At 38.8% G+C, this 18059-nt stretch overlaps 1 protein-coding gene across 1 annotated transcript; it reads left to right on the top strand.

Moving 5' to 3' along the window:
- The first annotated feature begins 194 nt into the window (after positions 1 to 194).
- cngb3.1 (cyclic nucleotide gated channel subunit beta 3, tandem duplicate 1) lies at positions 195 to 12852 on the top strand. The gene is made up of 18 exons (XM_069698110.1): positions 195 to 278; positions 690 to 828; positions 1986 to 2160; positions 3861 to 4012; positions 4131 to 4430; positions 4524 to 4732; positions 4852 to 4902; positions 5605 to 5691; positions 5812 to 5876; positions 6682 to 6804; positions 8064 to 8205; positions 8309 to 8468; positions 9910 to 10007; positions 10997 to 11080; positions 11166 to 11284; positions 11662 to 11814; positions 12492 to 12624; positions 12719 to 12852. The coding sequence occupies exons 1-18, from the start codon at positions 195 to 197 to the stop codon at positions 12740 to 12742; spliced, it is 2298 nt and encodes a 765-aa protein (XP_069554211.1). The 3' UTR covers positions 12743 to 12852.
- The last annotated feature ends 5207 nt before the right edge of the window (positions 12853 to 18059 follow it).

The raw sequence follows: 18059 nt of genomic DNA, 5'->3' as shown, positions 1-18059 counted from the left end.
GTAGAGAGGGGAGGGCCGAGAGGGACTTAATGGCTCTAAGAAATTTAGTTGTGACAGTCTGTTGTTTGGATGTGAGACTTCACAACGAGGATCCCAGGTGTTCTTCTTAGGATCACATTTTTTTTTTAAAAGGGTGTAGAGGAGGGGGAGTGGACGGGCAGGCCTGTTCGCTGTAGCCCACACAGAACCCCACCATGTTCAGCCGGTTGAAGAGGTTGATTGGGGCTCCTGAGCCTCCTGCTGCTACTCCACAACCTACCCCAGCTCCAGCAGTGAAGGTAAGGCCTGATCTCCTTAAATTATCTTTATAAATACGGAAACTTCAAGTACTAGCAGACCTGGAGTAGAGAGGTATTTGTAAAATCAGCACATTTTATTTGTTGCTAATTACGTAAAATTATTAATTTCTACTGGCTGCTTCCTGAAGAGAAACAGCAGTCACTGTTTCTTCAGCAGGAAGGCTGATCCTCTGTGGGATATGCTGGTGGGTTTTTAGAGGGTTGAACTTGAGGAAAGGGCACTAATGAATAATTGCATTAGGTGGCCTTACCAAATATACATTTGTTGCATTTAGGAATTCAGCATTTTTGTGCCAACAGTATGCTCCATGCACTATGTGCAACAACCAAATTGAGTCAGACAACTCACGGTTGGGCTTTGTGTCAGTAACCTGTGTTTTATATTTACAGGAGGACAAGCCCCCCGAAAAGAAGGATGAAAAAACAGAGCCCCCAAAGAATGAAGAGGAAAAGAAAGAGGACCCAAAGACAGAAGACAAAAAAGAAGAGGAAAAGAAAGAAGAGCCCAAAAAGGATGAGCCAAAACCAGGTGAGATGTCTGTTTATTTGGTTTGAACTCCATGTTTGACTGATGCACCCAAAGTGTTTTGGCCTGACTGCAGCCATGGCTGTCAACGTGAATGTCAGTGAGTGAAGTGAGTGAAGTGAGTGAATAGACAGACAGATAGACAGATAGATAGATAGATAGATAGATAGATAGATAGATAGATAGATAGATAGATAGATAGATAGATAGATAGATAGATAGATAGATAGATAGATAGATAGATAGATAGATAGATAGATAGATAGATAGATAGATAGATAGATACCCCTTTCAGACCAATATGAATGCTGCCCATTTCGAGCCTGAGTTCATTGTGAGCAGTTTTCCTGGTTCTGACCAAGGCCCTATCGAGTGTTATGACCTGGAATTATGGACTGACCAGATTTGAAATGACAAAAGAAGAGTTGAACATTGATCAAATAACCTCGATTAAACCCTAGCCGTTGGTTTGAAATTGTGTGACAAATTGACCTAACCCATACCAGATTGGAGTCGCAGAGGGCTGCAAAACTTTCTTACTATTACCAGATGTTCTCTTTCATCTTGTTGGCAGTTTTGTGTGTCCATGTTTTGAGCCAACATGGCTGAAAGGAGATTATTAGCTAGGTCCCTCTTTCTCTTTCTATTACACAGACAAAGGATTTTATGTTACCTTGTAGAGGACATTGAACAAACTGTACAAACATGAAGCTGAAATATATTACAAACAACAAGCAAAATCTGGCTTTTTGTTTTCCACAATGTGTGTCTCACAAAGTGCTGATATTTGATTTAGGTACCACTGAATAGGAGAGCAAAAATGTTCTTCATCTCTGTGTATAGAAATACAGGATTGTTGTCCAATTTCCTCCTGCACTTGTATTAGAAACAATACTACAGTATTACTGTTTATGGAACTTTACTCTTGAAATGTCGTTTACATTATTCTAATCGGCAATAAGTCACTACGTTAGGAGGTTCTGTAACTGTCATAGTTATGCAAAACTGAGCAAAGATTTCAGGTTATGGAATGAAATCATTCAGTTGGGTTCTTGGTCTCGTTTTATGTCTTGGGAATGATCACCCGCTTATATCGTTAGTAGTGTTTGTGTTCAGTTGTTAGAAACAGACTAAAGAGGGCTGCTATATTGTTCTTCCAGCTGATGCCCCTGCTGCAACTCCTGCAGCTCCTGCAGCTCCTGCAGCTGCAGCTCCTGCAGCTCCGGCTCCTGCTGCTGCAGCTCCGGCAGCTCCGGCTCCTGCTGCTGCAGCTCCTGCAGCTCCAGCTCCTGCTGCGGGTGATGGAGCTCCTGCCAATCCAGAAGGGGCTGAGGGGTAAGAATTCATCATATACTGTGTGGATCCCACACAGTGCAAGTTGGATAAGCTCCAGTTACTATCCTGTGTAGGTTAAGCAGATATAATAGACCAATGATTCCCAATATAACACTAGTTGTACTCAAGACTTCACCCAGTAGTTCACGAGCCCTGCTGAATGATCTAATCATTTCATTTCAACTGGTCCAAGTCTAAAACAAATTCCCATTTATTTTCATTTCAATGCTGACAATAGTTATTACATCTATTGTACACATGGCATTATGTTGTTAATCAAATTAAATCAAATTAGTTGTTCATCATTTGTTTTAGAAATAAAGTCTGCCTGTGTTTCGCCACGTAGGCTGACGTCACATTCACGGTCAACATAGCGGCGCTAATGTTTGCCTGACACAGTTGAAAATTGTCGGTATCTGCAGTGGGAAGAGTTTGGGAACATTTGATTTCAATGATTAATGGATATACTGTATCAGTCCTGACATTTCATGTTCTTGATGGTTACTTCAGGCACGTAACAGAACATGAATTGAGATTTTTTTTTTTTTTTTTTGAGTTGCAGTCATTTTTTATTTGATTGATCAATCAGGTTCACGTTAAAAAGTGACCTGTATTGGGACACTTTAGTGCCCCAACCATCATTTACAACATCTGTGGTTTGAGTCAATCCATTTTGGATATTAATGTAATTAAATGATGCACATGTTCATCTCAAGGATAAACTGTTCTGAAGATGGGATGGCAGGTGGTCAGCAGTTTTGTGGATACAGAGCATCAAATACAGGAGTACATTTGATGGTGGCTGAAAACCTTTGAGGTCAAAGTGCTAAATTTAAATAAACAGTATTTTACTTTCAGTGTTTTGAATGGTGGTATATTATCACTTCACTGAATGTTTCTGCTGGCTTCAATTAGCTGCTGTCCTCATCTATATTTGCAAAATCTTTGTGTGTCTTCGAGTGTCTCTCTATGAAGATAAGGGCAAGATTTAAAAAATAAAAAATCGTTGTGGGATATTTTGTGTGTCTCTATGTGTGTGTTACAGAGAAAAGGCAAGCTAGGGTCAATTTGGTGAGTGAAGCAAGACTAAAACGATAAAAAGAGGATAGACCATAAAAAAATAGGCTGGACCATTTTTAAGTATCGATCCATCAAGCACAGTTAAAGAACAATTGTTATTCGTTGTGTCGAAATTGTGAGCATTCCCATTGAGACGCAGCCAGTGTCTCAGCAGTCCTCACAATAACAGAGACCATGTCTGGACGTCGTGTCAGCAGCTTCATGGTTGCACTGTGACTTGCAGCGTGTGATTCCTAAAGCGGGAAAGGAGATTAGGAGCTTAGTGGTATTTGCGACTGAGAATGATCATCGGAGAGTGTCCACATGCAAGCTTGAGTCAATTTTAAAGAAATGATTGTGCATAAAACTACAAAGAGAATGTTATTAAATGGTCTTGTGAAAATGAAAACATCCCATTTCCTTTGAGATTGAGATAAAAGTACCTGTTAATGTCAGGTGATGTCAGGTTGCGTGTCACAGCAGCTTAATACACCTGCAAATACTATCCCGTCTATTGAAAATATTATTATGAATCTCACGTTGCTCACCACAAAATCGAATTTTCCACTCGTGCCTCTTCACTTCTCCCCTCTGTGGTTCCTTTATTCAACTTTCATTTTGCTTTCTGTTCCTGTTTTCAGTGAAGAACCTCCTCCTCCACCTGTCGTCTACTTTCGCTACACAGACGACGTCCTCAGAACTTTGGCCAAGAACTTAAGAGAGCGTACGGAGATGCTCAAAGAGAAAGCCATAGACCCATACGCCACATCTCCAGAAATCACCCCACCAGTCAGTAAGTGTGGACATAAACAAACTTAACATGCTTTTACAGGCAAAAAACTCAAACATGGCACTCTTGAACCCACTATCTCTCTCTCTCTCTGTCTCTCTCTCTTTCTGTGCCCGTTCAGCACCTATTTACAAGAAGGAGGATTACATCAGGTTGAAGGAAGAGGAGCGGATAGCTAAAGAAGAAGCGGATAAAAAGAAGGCAGAAGAGGCCGTCAAAAAGGCCGAGGAGAAGAAGAAGAAAGACGAGGAGAAAAAGCTGGAGGCTGAGAAGAAAGCGGAGGAGGAGAGGCTGGCAAAGGAGGCCTTAAAGAAAGCACAGTTCCTCCCGGACATCAACTGCTCCTGCTTTGACGTCCTCTTCTATCCCATTGAGAATATGATGGACACCGTCTTGGGCACCACCATTGATCCTTTCACAGGTGGGTTAGATCTAAACCAGGCATGTTACTGCTCAGATGAAATGATGCGTTCAAATCCACCTTTAAATGCTCCAAATCGTTCTGTCTCTCCAGATCGTCGGTATATTGCCTGGTTGACTGTCGTAGCGCTGGCGTACAACTACAACATGTGGTTCTGCACTGCCAGACTGGCTTTCCCCTACCATAATGAAATGGTCAACCAGTACTGGATATGTTTTGACATTCTTAGTGACTTTGTGAATTTTATTGACATCGTTCTTTGGCAACCTCGACTTCAGTTTGTCAAAGCTGGAGACATTATTGTAAGTTTAAAAGCTTTATGAAGCCTCTCTGTTCATGAGCTGCAACCAATGTGTGTCTTTAATGGTCCATCTGAACTCTAACTCTGTAGAACTAACTTTAATACGTCTGTCGCCTGCAGAAAGACAGCGCTATGACCAAGGTGCATTATCGGAAATCACAACAGTTTAAGGTGAGAATGTAACTCGTCTTCTTCCTTATTTCTTCCTCTTTCTTCATCTTCTTCTTATTGTTGTTGTTATTATTAATAATAATAATAATTGGACCTCAAATGATTATTAGTATTTCCACTGTATGTTTCTTTATACTTCTACTTCGCCATTCAGATTTCACTACTTTTTACACCCCAACAAGGATTTACCTGCTATAGTTGATCGTTACAAGGTTTAATTATCCAGTAAAAGCAAAACAAAAAACGAAACTGGCTGTCTTCCTGCATTGCTCATCATCATTGTGACCCCGACAGATTTGTTGTGTCACTCCCTGGAGGAGATTCACCCTGGTTAAAGAAATGATTTGTATTACTCATAGTAATTAACTTTATTTGTTTCATTCAAAAAATGCAACTCAAAGGGCTTTTCAGAGAGAAAATTACACACACTAAGTGCTTCAAATAAAAACAGATATAAAGGAACATAAAAACATGTTAAAATGTAAATTAAAAAACAAAATTAAACAGAAGACAACACATTTTTAAAATAAAATAGTGCAAAATAGCTTCAGGTGTAGCTAGTTAAAGGCTAAAGTAAGATGTTTTACCTGTAATTATCTATTTTACAGAAGTTACAGAAGTGAACAAACTTCACTCACTGTAACCTCAGAGGTACAAACGTAATGTGATTTTTTATTTTTTTTTGTATTCCTTTCTGTGTAGACTGATATAATCAGCATCATCCCCTTCGACCTGGTTTGCCTGCACTTTGAATTCAACTCCATATACAGATTCAACCGCTTCATCAGGGTAGGCGGCCAACAATTTCTACTAATAATCTAAACAAAGAAAACCAGAGAAAATATATATGTTTGACCAGACTTTACATTTCAGTTCCTCTTAATGTGTGTGTTTCCTTGTGTTTTCTAGATTGAGTCTTTCTTCGAGTTCAGTGATCGACTTGAAAGCATCATGGCCAAAGCTTACATCTGGAGGTAAACACTCACAGAAAAAGGAGGAATTACATACTGTATGCATTTCTTTACATTTACACTTGGTGAAGCTCACACTACTGAGTAGTGATCTACTCAGAACCGGGTCCCGTTCTGCTGGTAAATCGTGATCTACGGGTTGGAGACCCCTGATTTAGATTGTCGTTCATCGACTGAAATAATATCAGATGCCGATACAATATCTTTAATAAATATAACAAGATAATATTTTCATTCGTTTCATGCAGGAAATCTGTGATTGTTTATAAAACATCTCCACTACTTCTAATGATGTCTATGTTTCTGTCTTGTTTGTTGTGCTACTGTTTATTAATTGTATCGTAATTTAATGACACAGACCAGAAAAGTCTGTTTATGAAATATGACGTCATCCACAGCACAAACACCAACCGACCTCTTCAGGGAACTCTTTGTTTCAAAATTCTTGTATTATTCAAAAGAACAGTGATTGGGAATATAACATCATTTGAATACGGCCCATTATTTTTATCCACTTCTTCGCACAAACCTCTGCTATTACATACACTGTACTCACTGCTGTCTACAGGTATTAAGGTCTACGGATTTTAATATATTAACAGTATATATTATTTTAGTTTGCATTCACACCCCACCAATTAGTTATTGTTTTTATTATCTTCATACATGTACATTAGTAATGTACGTTTTACTGTTGTATCTTTGGAGTATTTGCCACTAAAATGACCTTTTTCAACATGAAGATCCCTTTACTTCCATCTGATCCAGTCTGTTTCCGTCTTTTTCATCCCTGTCTTTACTAATGCAGAGTTGCCCGCACCACAGGCTATCTGCTCTTCATGCTCCATCTCAACGCCTGTGTGTACTATGTTGCTTCAGTGCACCAGGGTCTCAAAACAACGCAATGGGTGTATAACGGAGAAGGCTCGGCGTAAGTACTTTGTACTTTTGTCTTGTGGACTGAGAGCCGTACAATACACTGTGCAGTATTTTAGATATTAGTGTTGCTGCTGGAGTTCTCCATGGTGCTGAAACGCTGCATCTCTCTTCGTAGTGCTGAAACACGGACGGCCTCTGTCCATGGTGCTGAATGTGTTGCTCCGTGTCCAAAATTACTTTATGATTATTAAATAGTGTACTATATTTATTGTCAATGTTTATTGGAGTTTTGGGGATTTGGGTATGTAAATGTGTCCATTTCAACAATCTCTAAAAAAAACGTAACTATCCCACAATGAAATGCTCTCTTACCTACTGTGGACCTTCTGGAAATATGTTTTTCTGCTTTAATTGTTCATAAAAATGTATCTGATGTACATCAAAGTTACAAGTATACACAAACACACTGTGCTTTAGCTCGTAACACACTAACAACCTTTTGTGTTTGTATTGAAGGCACCCATAGCCCTTCACAGTCTTGGTGGTGAAAACACATTCGGTTTTATTAGCAGAAGTGCACAAACTGCAGGATGGATGTTGGACCATTCTTCTTTACTGAACTGATTCAGCTCAGACATATTGTTAGTATGTCTAGTGTGGACAACCCTCATTAGGATACCACAGTATCTCTGTTGGGTTTTGGTCAGGGCTCAAAAGGCTTTTTTTGTTTGTTTGAAATCCATCTTTCATAGCTAACTAGCTTTTGTTGATGTAATTTGTCCAAGGTACATTGTTAATATGCAATTACACCACAATAATGTGTGTTATTAGTGAAATTTGATTGTTCAAAATTGTAACTTAAGACAAAGATTTGACCATATTTTAGAGGTGTAGAGGCCTAAACTCCAAAAGTTATTCTATGTACTGCAGGTGTTTGACTCAAGTATTTGACATACACATATTCCACTGGAAGATAGAGCAACTGCTAACACCCTAACAACATCGAAGGTATCCAGCAGCAGCTACAGATCCTTTTAGCAAACGCCTGGCAGTGCCAAAGTAACAAGGTCCTGGTTGTAGTTCTGGAGCAGGGAGTACTAACCTAAACATCAGACAATCAACCAGTGTTTTTATTTTTTTTTATATAATGTAATAGCATAGAATAGAACAGAATGTAGTATAGTATAATATAACATAATATAATCAAGCCAAACCAAGGCTCTAAAACATCAAATATAATTGTTACTAAGTAATGCAGCAATTTGAGAAATTAAATACTGTCTGTCTTTTTTCTCTCCCGGCTCTCCGCAGGTATCTGCGTTGTTATTACTATGCAGTCCGTAGTCTCATCAACATTGGTGGTCTTCCAGAACCTGTAACCACCTTTGAGATTGCCTTTCAGATGGCTAACTTTTTCATAGGTGTCTTTGTGTTCTCCAGTTTGATCGGACAGGTAGGACATGTGACAAACCAGTAAACCCATTTCAGTATTCAGCCTTCAAGTCTTTTAAATTCTTCTGATATAAATGATTTTCTTCTCTTCACCACTCTTTCAGATGAGAGACGTCATCGGAGCAGCAACAGCAGGTCAGGCATATTTCCGGGCATCAATGGACGGTTGTGTTGACTACATGAACACCTACACCATCCCCAAGCTGGTCCAGAACCGGATCCGGACCTGGTACAACTACACCTGGGCCGCGCAGGGCATGCTGGGTGAGAACTTGATCCTTATTGGAGAAAAACTGCAAACCTGATGCGACACTAAGAACTGTAATGTAAGCCAGACAGATGAAACTCTTCAGGGTTCACACACATTTTCACCACAAAATGTTCAAAACTGTTTCCTAATATTTGACGCCATTTCTATGGTTTTATTTGTTTAAAATAGGAGGGACCTGCATATCTGGGCTGAGCACCTGTGATTGGTTATGTTGTGGGAGGGTTGAGTTTTGGGTCAGGATTGTCTGACAGTGACACGACCAATCACAGCAGAGTTTATAGCAGAGGGGCCTAAATTATTTTCAATATAGAGCTAAAAATTAATCTGGATGTAGGACCGCAGGCCAAAAGTAGATGTTTATCTTCATTATAGATATGATGTATTTAACCTAGAATGTACTTTCTAAATCTAAAATAAAATGTCAGAATATCTAAAGAGCTTCTCTTTAATCTTCTTAAGAGTAATTTTATTATTTTCTAGAAATTATTGTCAAAAACAGTCATCTTGCTACTTTTTTCTAAATTTCCTCCTGTCAGTGTGCCACTACGTCGATATCTCTTCTTGACAGGCAGCTCAAAGTCAGTGATTTCGGACACACTAACAGCACATGAGCATTAGTAGGAGAGAGAGAGAGAACCCCATCATTCTTCACAGATAAGACGGAGGTCCGTGTCATTTAATGGGAAAGCTGTGCATTGCTGTAAAATTTAACAATATGTGGTCATTACAGTTTGGATTTTACAGCACTTAAGAATAAGAAGAATAAGCATGAGCTTGTCAAGTGCTGAGGTGGGCCAAAACAAAGAAGGTGTGGTCAAACTTGGCCCACAGGCCCCAAAGTGGGCCGCTCTGGTTTAGAGCGTATGTAAGCTCAGCAAGGGTCATGCAGGTTTTGAAATTAGTTCTACAAGGAAATATGTTTTGCTCAATGTTAAACATAATTTAAACCATAACCCCCAAAAAAATTCCAACCATTGCCATGCCTGGAAAATTGTTCTCCTAATTTTATAATTTTTCAGGGACAAAATGACCGCGAGAACCTGACTCTTTTATGATGATGAAGGTCAAAGGGCAGAATATGATTATGTATATTACATATATTTATATTATTACAGGAGACTGAGAGGACAGCGATTGTAATTTAGTTGTTGTGGTTGAACGACCTCTTCTTTATGTCTGTGAAACATACAATAAAAAAAACAATAACAATCCTACACACAGATGTTTGTGACTGAAAGGCTTCGGTACATCACTCAAAAAACATCTCCGACTAAAAATATGTTGGTCGTTATCTGCCTGACTGTAGTCATGAAAAAGCCTCAGCACTATTTGAAGTCCATGAGGTTGATTAAGAGTTAATTACAATTCCAAAAAGCCAGTTAAAGCACCAACGTTAAACCTGGAAGAATCCAATATACTGTGTGTCCTCTGCAGACGAGTCTGAGCTCCTGGACAAGATGCCGCTGGTGATGAGAACCGCCATCGCAGTGGACATCAACCTGGCCACCTTCCAGAAGATCGCACTGTTTCAGGTGACCCCACATGACTGTGTCCTCAGGTCAGGAGCACGGGCTGGTTTTAGGCGGTTTTCACCTGGTCCTTCTTAAACCAACCAGGTCAGGTTTTTTTTTTTAAGTGGATTTAAAAGTGGACTAAAAGAAAACAGAGTCAGTTCTTTTTGCGTACTCACTTCTGAGTACTCACTTCTCTTCTGGTCCACTTCAGCTCTGACGGAGCCTCAGTCCTCTTTCTGTTCACACTGTGCACCCATCAGCCATCCGAGCTTCTTTTTGTTGTTTTAAAATCATGCTGGGAATATTTTTAGTGGGATTTTTATTTTTATTCTCATCGTTTCTGCTAAAAGTTGGATAACGGTGTCTAAAATCATTCTAATAACATTTTGTTTAAGTTCCTAAAATGTTTTTTATAACATTGTTAATACAATTCCTAAAAATGTTTCAGCCATTTTTTTTGTTTCTAGAACATTCTTACTTTGGAGTTGGATGACGAGCTTTAAAAACATTAAACAAATGTTTTGATACAACATCTTTTCAATATTTTTAGACTATTTTTAAAGAATGTGATTCTATTTTTAAGAACAAGAAAACCACTCGCCTCCTGACGTGGTCTCAGTTCAGTTCGAGTCAGGACAACTGACACACAAAAAAAACTAAACAATAAGTTGTAATAAATGTTCTTATTATCGCCACATACTAGGAAAACAATTAATGACAGCACAAAAAATTAATTGGTGCTATTACGAAACTCCACATGTTAAGTATAAAAGGTTTTTTAATACATAATTCAAACAGTGACATAAATCATTTTTAATGTTGGTAAAGGATTAAAAGACAATAGATTAAAAAAAAGGACAAAAGAGTTTGTTTTTCATGCAGAGACATTGATGGAGCCTTTCAAATTCAAGTCTCATTATCTTCTACAGCTCAATAAAACCTGATGTACATCTGGAGACACATCCAACAGTCAAACTAACCTGGGAACTAAACTCTGTCTCCTGCAGGGCTGCGACCAGCAGATGTTGGTCGACATGTTACTGAGGCTGAAGTCCATCATCTATCTACCCGGAGACTTTGTGGTGCAGAAGGTGTGTGCGTGCGTGCGTGTGTGTGTGTGTGCGTGTGTGTGTGTGTGTGAGACACTGACCTCTGTGTTGCTGCTCTCCTCTGCAGGGCGACATCGGTAAGGAGATGTACGTCATCAAAAGTGGAGCGGTGCAGGTGGTGGGAGGACCTGACAACAGCATTGTGTTCGTCACTCTGAAGGCCGGCTGCGTGTTCGGAGAGATCAGGTTTGTCCGCAGTGTCAGGAAAGATCCACTTCACGTGTTTCCTTCTTCTTTATGTTAGCACCCAGGTGTCATGACGAAGCTGGTGCAGTCGTGTTTTTCTTACTTAAAATTTCACTGAAACACAATTTCTCATTTCGGTTCTCAGTGTCTAAAGAATAACCAACATCCGGGTTTTTAAATCAGGTTTTCTTTAGCATCGGTTTCACAAAGTTACACATATTGCAGGGACTTTGTGTTGCAATATTTGACATTTATTTATTACATTTCCATGATTTAAGGAATGCCAGAGCTTCTTGTGATCGATCTGCCCAGGTAACACTGAAACAGTCAAATGGTCATTGGCCATGGTTTGTTTCTGCGTCTGCTCCCCGCCACAGCTTACTACAGTCTGCTAAAGATGGAGGCAACCGGCGCACGGCTAATGTGAAAGCACACGGCTTTGCGAACCTCTTCGTCCTGGAGAAGAAAGACCTGTTTGACATCCTCGTTCACTACCCGGAGTCTCAGAAAGTTCTGGCCAGGAAGGGCAAGTGAGTGACAAACGAGCACTTGAGCAACAGTTTTGTTGCGCAAAAGTAGTATTTTGATTGTGATGGTTTTTAATCACGTTATTACACCTGTTTCCCGTATCGTGTGAGTGGCTTTATCCTTTTCGTTCGTCAGTGTCAAGCACTTCAATAAAGATGTGCCTTTTCTTCTACCTGCTTAGGAAGGCACACGTGCCAGAGAAATATGCATTTTAAGAGCTCCGTCTGCAAAATGATTAGTTCAAAGACTGTGCAATAAAAAAAATTGAAACAGAAAAGCTAAATGTCAGGTTTGTAAAACTACAATAGATATATTAAATATGGGAGAGGGAGCCCTTCGTAGCCACGGCAACGGTAAGACGCATGCTGGCTTCTTACTGTTCCCATTTGAAAAGATTTTTGCCCAAGGGTCAGTGTGTTTATAAGGGTACACAGCCCTAGTGAATTATATGAAAATAGAATGATAATATTATATAAAATAATATCTGTGTTTCTTGTCAGCCTGTTTTTATGTTCCTTAAAGGTCGTGAAATTTCAGCTTTTTAGTCAGTGCAGGGAAAAATCGGAGAGTTTGACATTTAATTTGGAGTGGGAACCCGGACTACACGCAATACCAAATGAAATGTGAAAATATGCAGCACGTTAATGATTGTGTCTGTGTGTTTTGTAACTGTGTAAAGGAAACTGGTAAAAGCCAAAGGCGCTGCATCTGCTAAAACCAATGAGGAGAAGCACAAAGGTCTGGCTCTGTTTGGAAGAAAACCGCCGACACCCAAACTGCTCCGAGCCTTCGGCAATATGCTCAAGGCAAAGGTAAAGACGCCACACTCAGACAACTGGGCTGCTTCATCAGGTTGTTGTTTAAGAGCACTGATAGCTTTTGTTTCCTTTTGTCTTCTGTCCACAGAAAGCTGCAATGGAGAACAAATAACGACACGTGTATTATGTCGTATTTTCTACTTTTCATTGGCTGCTGAAAAGCTCGTACAGGGGACAGAGTTACACCCATAGTCGTATAACGGTTCAATCTCACAGCTTGATCATTCGACACTCTTCAGCACAAACATCAACTGAAACCAGCAAAGTGCTCCAACTCAAATAAAAAAAACGGACATGTGTAATTCCTTTTGTAGATTCCTGACAAGAGACCCAAATGTAACCTGATCAGTGCCAGTAGCCACATTTGAACATCATGTTTAAACTTTGTACATTGTGCATAATTTTTCATATAAAACAAGGTTAACATTATATTACTAAGTGATAGAAGAAGTTTTACTTCAGGCTGGAGTTCTCGTTGTAGAAATGTAGCTTCTAATTGGCTTTTAAAGGTCCCGTGTTGTAACGTTTCTGGTGCTTTATGTATAGTCCTCACATCCTCACGAAGATATTTTTCAGTGTCAAAAACCATTTCAATACTATTTTACACCTCGGCTCTAACGCCTCAGTGGAACTCTTCTGAGAACAAGCTGTTTTTAGTGGCTTTTTCTAAGGCTCATTAATATTAATAAGCATCTCCTCTGATTGGCTGACTATTTGTGTGTATTTGAGTGACCTGACCAGGCTATTCACAGGTGAGGGACTGTGGCTCCTTAAACTTACAGAGAAGTAATGGCAGCGCTATCAGACTCATTTGAGCCAGATTCAGACCCCGATTCAGAGACGACAGATGACATCCAACCACCTCCTCAACCCCACTTACAAATGACTTACAGCATGGTAAATAATGTTTTGATCAACTTCCATCATGGGCGCTACCAGAGCCTTTTTTTTTGGGGGGGGGGGGTTGTGTCCCACCCAATACTGAGAAAATACCAATCTGTCCCCCAATGCAGAGAAATATTCTCCTTTTATGAACACTGTCAAAGCTTCTGTCTCTTGTTGTTTGCTGTTTGTTTTCAATTTATTTTGTATTCATTATTAAGGAAAACCTTAATTCTGTGACTCCTCCCTCACAATTGTACACTTGGTTGCGCCCATGCTCCCTCCTTAGTCAGGTAGCCAACAGGTGTTGGTCAGTCAATAGAGGGGAACAGATGGAGAACGGTCACGTCACCTAATAAGCAGAGAAATCAGTACGGGAGCCGGACATACAGTCTTTTTTCAGATAGTAATTAACTACTACCTGAACAGGCAACAACTCAGTTGAAGAAGCAATAATAACCACCGTTTCAGATAACTGTTACTGTAGCGGGGCACAGGAAGATGTCACGCAGATCAAATCTGGTGTTGCAGATTTATTGAAGTTGTTTATGAAAATTGTAAAACAATATCTTTCAGTGGGACATCGACGCACAGCGTTTTTCTGCTTGTGTCTAACGGAGAATCTCAGCTGACTTTCTCAGACTTCCCTGCGCACACGCTGCTCATGCAGTGACACTGACACCTCCTGGCTGTTTACTGCCACTGCTGCTTAACACTGATGAAAAACACTTGAACCCTAAATTTTCCTTTAACTGAAATAGTTCTTCCTTCAACTAAAACCACATAGTCAAACACAAACACATTCAGAACATATAAAACTCTTTCTGTACTTATATTTGCTCAAAACATAACTTATTCAATAAGCTGTGCACGACTTATTGTGCCACGTTACTACTGTACAATGTACACTTTATAGACTTTTAGCTGAGTCATACTATAGCATGTCGTCCAAAATATGAAAAAAAGTCATATTACAGCATGTCGTCCAAAATATGAAAAAAAAGTCATATTACAGCATGTCGTCCAAAAAGTGATAAAAAAAAGTCATAATACAACATGTCGTCCAAAAAGTGATAAAAAAAAGTCATATTACAGCATGTCGTCCAAAAAGTGATAAAAAAAAAGTCATATTACAGCATGTCGTCCAAAAAGTGATAAAAAAAAAGTCATAATACAACATGTCGTCCAAAAAGTGATAAAAAAAAAAGTCATATTACAGCATGTCGCCCAAAAAGTGATAAAAAAAAAAGTCATATTACAGCATGTCGCCCAAAAAGTGATAAAAAAAAAGTCATATTACAGCATGTCGTCCAAAAAGTGATAAAAAAAAAGTCATATTACAGCATGTCGTCCAAAAAGTGATAAAAAAAGTCATATTACAGCATGTCGTCCAAAAAGTGATAAAAAAAAAAGTCATATTACAGCATGTCGCCCAAAAAGTGATAAAAAAAAGTCATATTACAGCATGTTGTCCAAAAAGTGATAAAAAAAAAAGTCATAATACAACATGTCGTCCAAAAAGTGATAAAATAAAAAGTCATATTACAGCATGTCGTCCAAAAAGTGATAAAAAAAAAAGTCATAATACAGCATGTCGTCCAAAAAGTGATAAAAAAAAGTCATATAAAAAAAAAGTGATAAAAAAAAAAGTCATAATACAGCATGTCGTCCAAAAAGTGATAAAAAAAAAAAAAAAAGTCATATTACAGCATGTCGTCCAAAAAGTGATAAAAAAAAAAGTCATATTACAGCATGTCGTCCAAAAAGTGATAAAAAAAAAGTCATATTACAGCATGTCGTCCAAAAAGTGATAAAAAAAACAACTAATAAGTCATATTACAGCATGTCGTCCAAAAAGTGATAAAAAAAAAAGTCATATTACAGCATGTCGTCCAAAAAGTGATAAAAAAAAAAGTCATAATACAACATGTCGTCCAAAAAGTGATAAAAAAAAAAGTCATATTACAGCATGTCGTCCAAAAAGTGATAAAAAAAACTAATAAGTCATATTACAGCATGTCGTCCAAAAAGTGATTAAAAAAAAACAACAACAACAAAAAGTCATATTACAGCATGTCGTCCAAAAAGTGATAAAAAAAAAATTCAAAAAAAATAAATAAAAGTCATACTATAGCATGTCGTCCAAAATATGACAATGCTCGTACAGAAACTCACAGTTCACAGACCTGTTAATGGTATGAAGCCAGACGTTGGGCTCGCTGATAAAGAGATAGTGTATGTGTAGCTTAATCTTGTAATGTTTAACTCGCTAAAAAACGAAATTGTCAATGTTAAAGCTGCAATAAGCTATTTGTTGTCCTGTGGATGTAGGACAGGAAGTAAGCTTTGAATGTGCTAAAAGTCACAGCGATCAATGTTTTCTTTTGTAAACTGTACTATGTAAGGCTATAACAAACATACACCTGATACACTGATTTAATAATATCAATATTATCGTGTATATTCTCCTAGATAAGTTAACTGTGTATCGGGTAATGTAATCAGTTATCATGTGTAGCGTTATGCCAATTTATTTCGTGAGGATTCAGTTTTGCTCTCGTTATTAGAAGGGGCACCAGTCCAATATTGGACAACATATTAATTCAACATTAATATGAAATCAGTCCAATCATAATCTATATTTATGAATTCTCGTATCGGAACTCAAGTTCTTCGATATATTCACACTTCGGTCTAATTCAAAAGGATTTATTGTATAACTTCTCACAAGAAATGATTACATGACAGATGTATTTATACGACTGAGAATGCACAATTACTTCTGATTGCTGGTGGTGAAATGAAAGAGGGAATTGTTACCGTAAACTGAATAAGTGAAATTTAAACCTGATGCTAAATTTGAATTTGCCACCCTGAGGAAGACCACGGGCCGAGAGAGATCCAGATGAGTCGCGTAGATGTCCGGTGGATGGAGGTCGACCAACGGGGATTTCCTCCCGTCCAAGAAAAACGGCACACGTCTTGGTAACTCTGACTAACGCTGAGGACTGGCCTGGTCCGGAGCGTTGACAAGATTACCGGCTCGTCCGAAGGGACGGAATCGAGTACTTGATCTGAGGAGTCGCTGATCATACTCCGAGACTTTGATTATTATGTGCGCTAAAACTTAACAAAAAGGCAGATATAAATGGACTAAATCAAAACTGAATGAAACTCAAAAATAACGAATATGTACCGAATCTTAGAGAATAATCGAATCTGAATGTAAAGTGAATCTTTTAGAGGATAAGTGAGTATTAATGAAATTGAATCGAATCTGAATCATCAGCTTGGGGTCTTAGTAATTAATAATTGTAATTATGAATCCAAGTCCATAATTTCTTCTTATAGTTTGAGTTTTGGGTAGCGTCTGACCACCTGATGGAGCCGTGGTCCTTTCGGGAGGGTCAGTACTGTTGGTCATCTGGTCTGGAAAGTATCACTTCTGGGGGAGGATTTGTAACAACAAAGGGATTAAGGAGGTATCTTTTGGTTTACCGGTTGAGTGGATATGGTCTCCATAAGCGAGTTTGCTATACATGTCACAGTAAGAAGTCTATTTACAATGTGATAATTCCCCCGACTGATTTATCTCATTGAAGCACATTGGTCCTTTATTCTTCACTGACAGAATAAAACAAATAATTTCCACAAAATCCAAATCAAATATTTAGCAAGGAAAACTAAAGCAGTGTTTGTTTCCTCCTTTCCATTATTAAATCAGATTTTATTGTCATTATAGGTCATAAAATGAAGTTTTGTGTGGCAGTTCTAAAGCCAGCAGCTGAATCATTACATTAGTCGTATTCCCTCTGTTATTATGTAGAAATTTATCAACGTGAGAGGAACTCTTTGACCATCCAGTGCAGTTCATATCGTCATGCCAACATTTGTGAGACTACACTGCCCTCTGATGGATTAATTAGGTACAGTGAGGATGAAAAAAGCATAACATAAGAATATTATAACTATGCTTTAGTTTTCCATCCATCCATTAGCTATAAGGGTCATTCATACCTAAGGGCAATTTGTAGAATCACCAATTAACCTGAGGTGCATGTTTTTGGATGGTGGGAGGAAACCGGAGTACCCGGAGAGAAGCCATGCAAGCACAGGAAGAACATGCAAACTCCACACAGAAAGGCCCAGGACCAGATTCAAACCTGGAACCTTTTCGATGAGTCAACAATGTTAACCACTGCACCAATGGTCCGCCACTCTTTAGATTTCATTACAGTAAATGTTGTGTTCAGTGTAACTGTTTATTATTGTTCTTTGTCTCTTTTTACTTTCTTTTAAGGTTTTAAAAAATTTCCCCTCGGGGATTAATAAAGTATATACCTACCTACCTACCTTAGCCACGGCTGCATTGCAGTTGTGCGAGTTTCCTATTGGAGCAGGATTGGCTTCCAAATTAGTTGTATGTGAATGTGGTCACGCGAGTTTTTGCACATGTAAAATTCCTGGGTTTTTTTCTGTAAAGGTACAGAGAACATCCGGCAGAAGGAACATTTACTTGCAATGGAAGACAGAGGTCAACCCTGTCT

This window comes from Brachyistius frenatus, unplaced genomic scaffold, assembly GCF_029030835.1.
Source record: "Brachyistius frenatus isolate BFR_SWC_R1_liver_20210118 unplaced genomic scaffold, ASM2903083v1 Contig_25, whole genome shotgun sequence".
NCBI classification, from domain to species: domain Eukaryota; kingdom Metazoa; phylum Chordata; class Actinopteri; family Embiotocidae; genus Brachyistius; species Brachyistius frenatus.
This window is presented reverse-complemented; position numbering and strand designations above follow the sequence as displayed.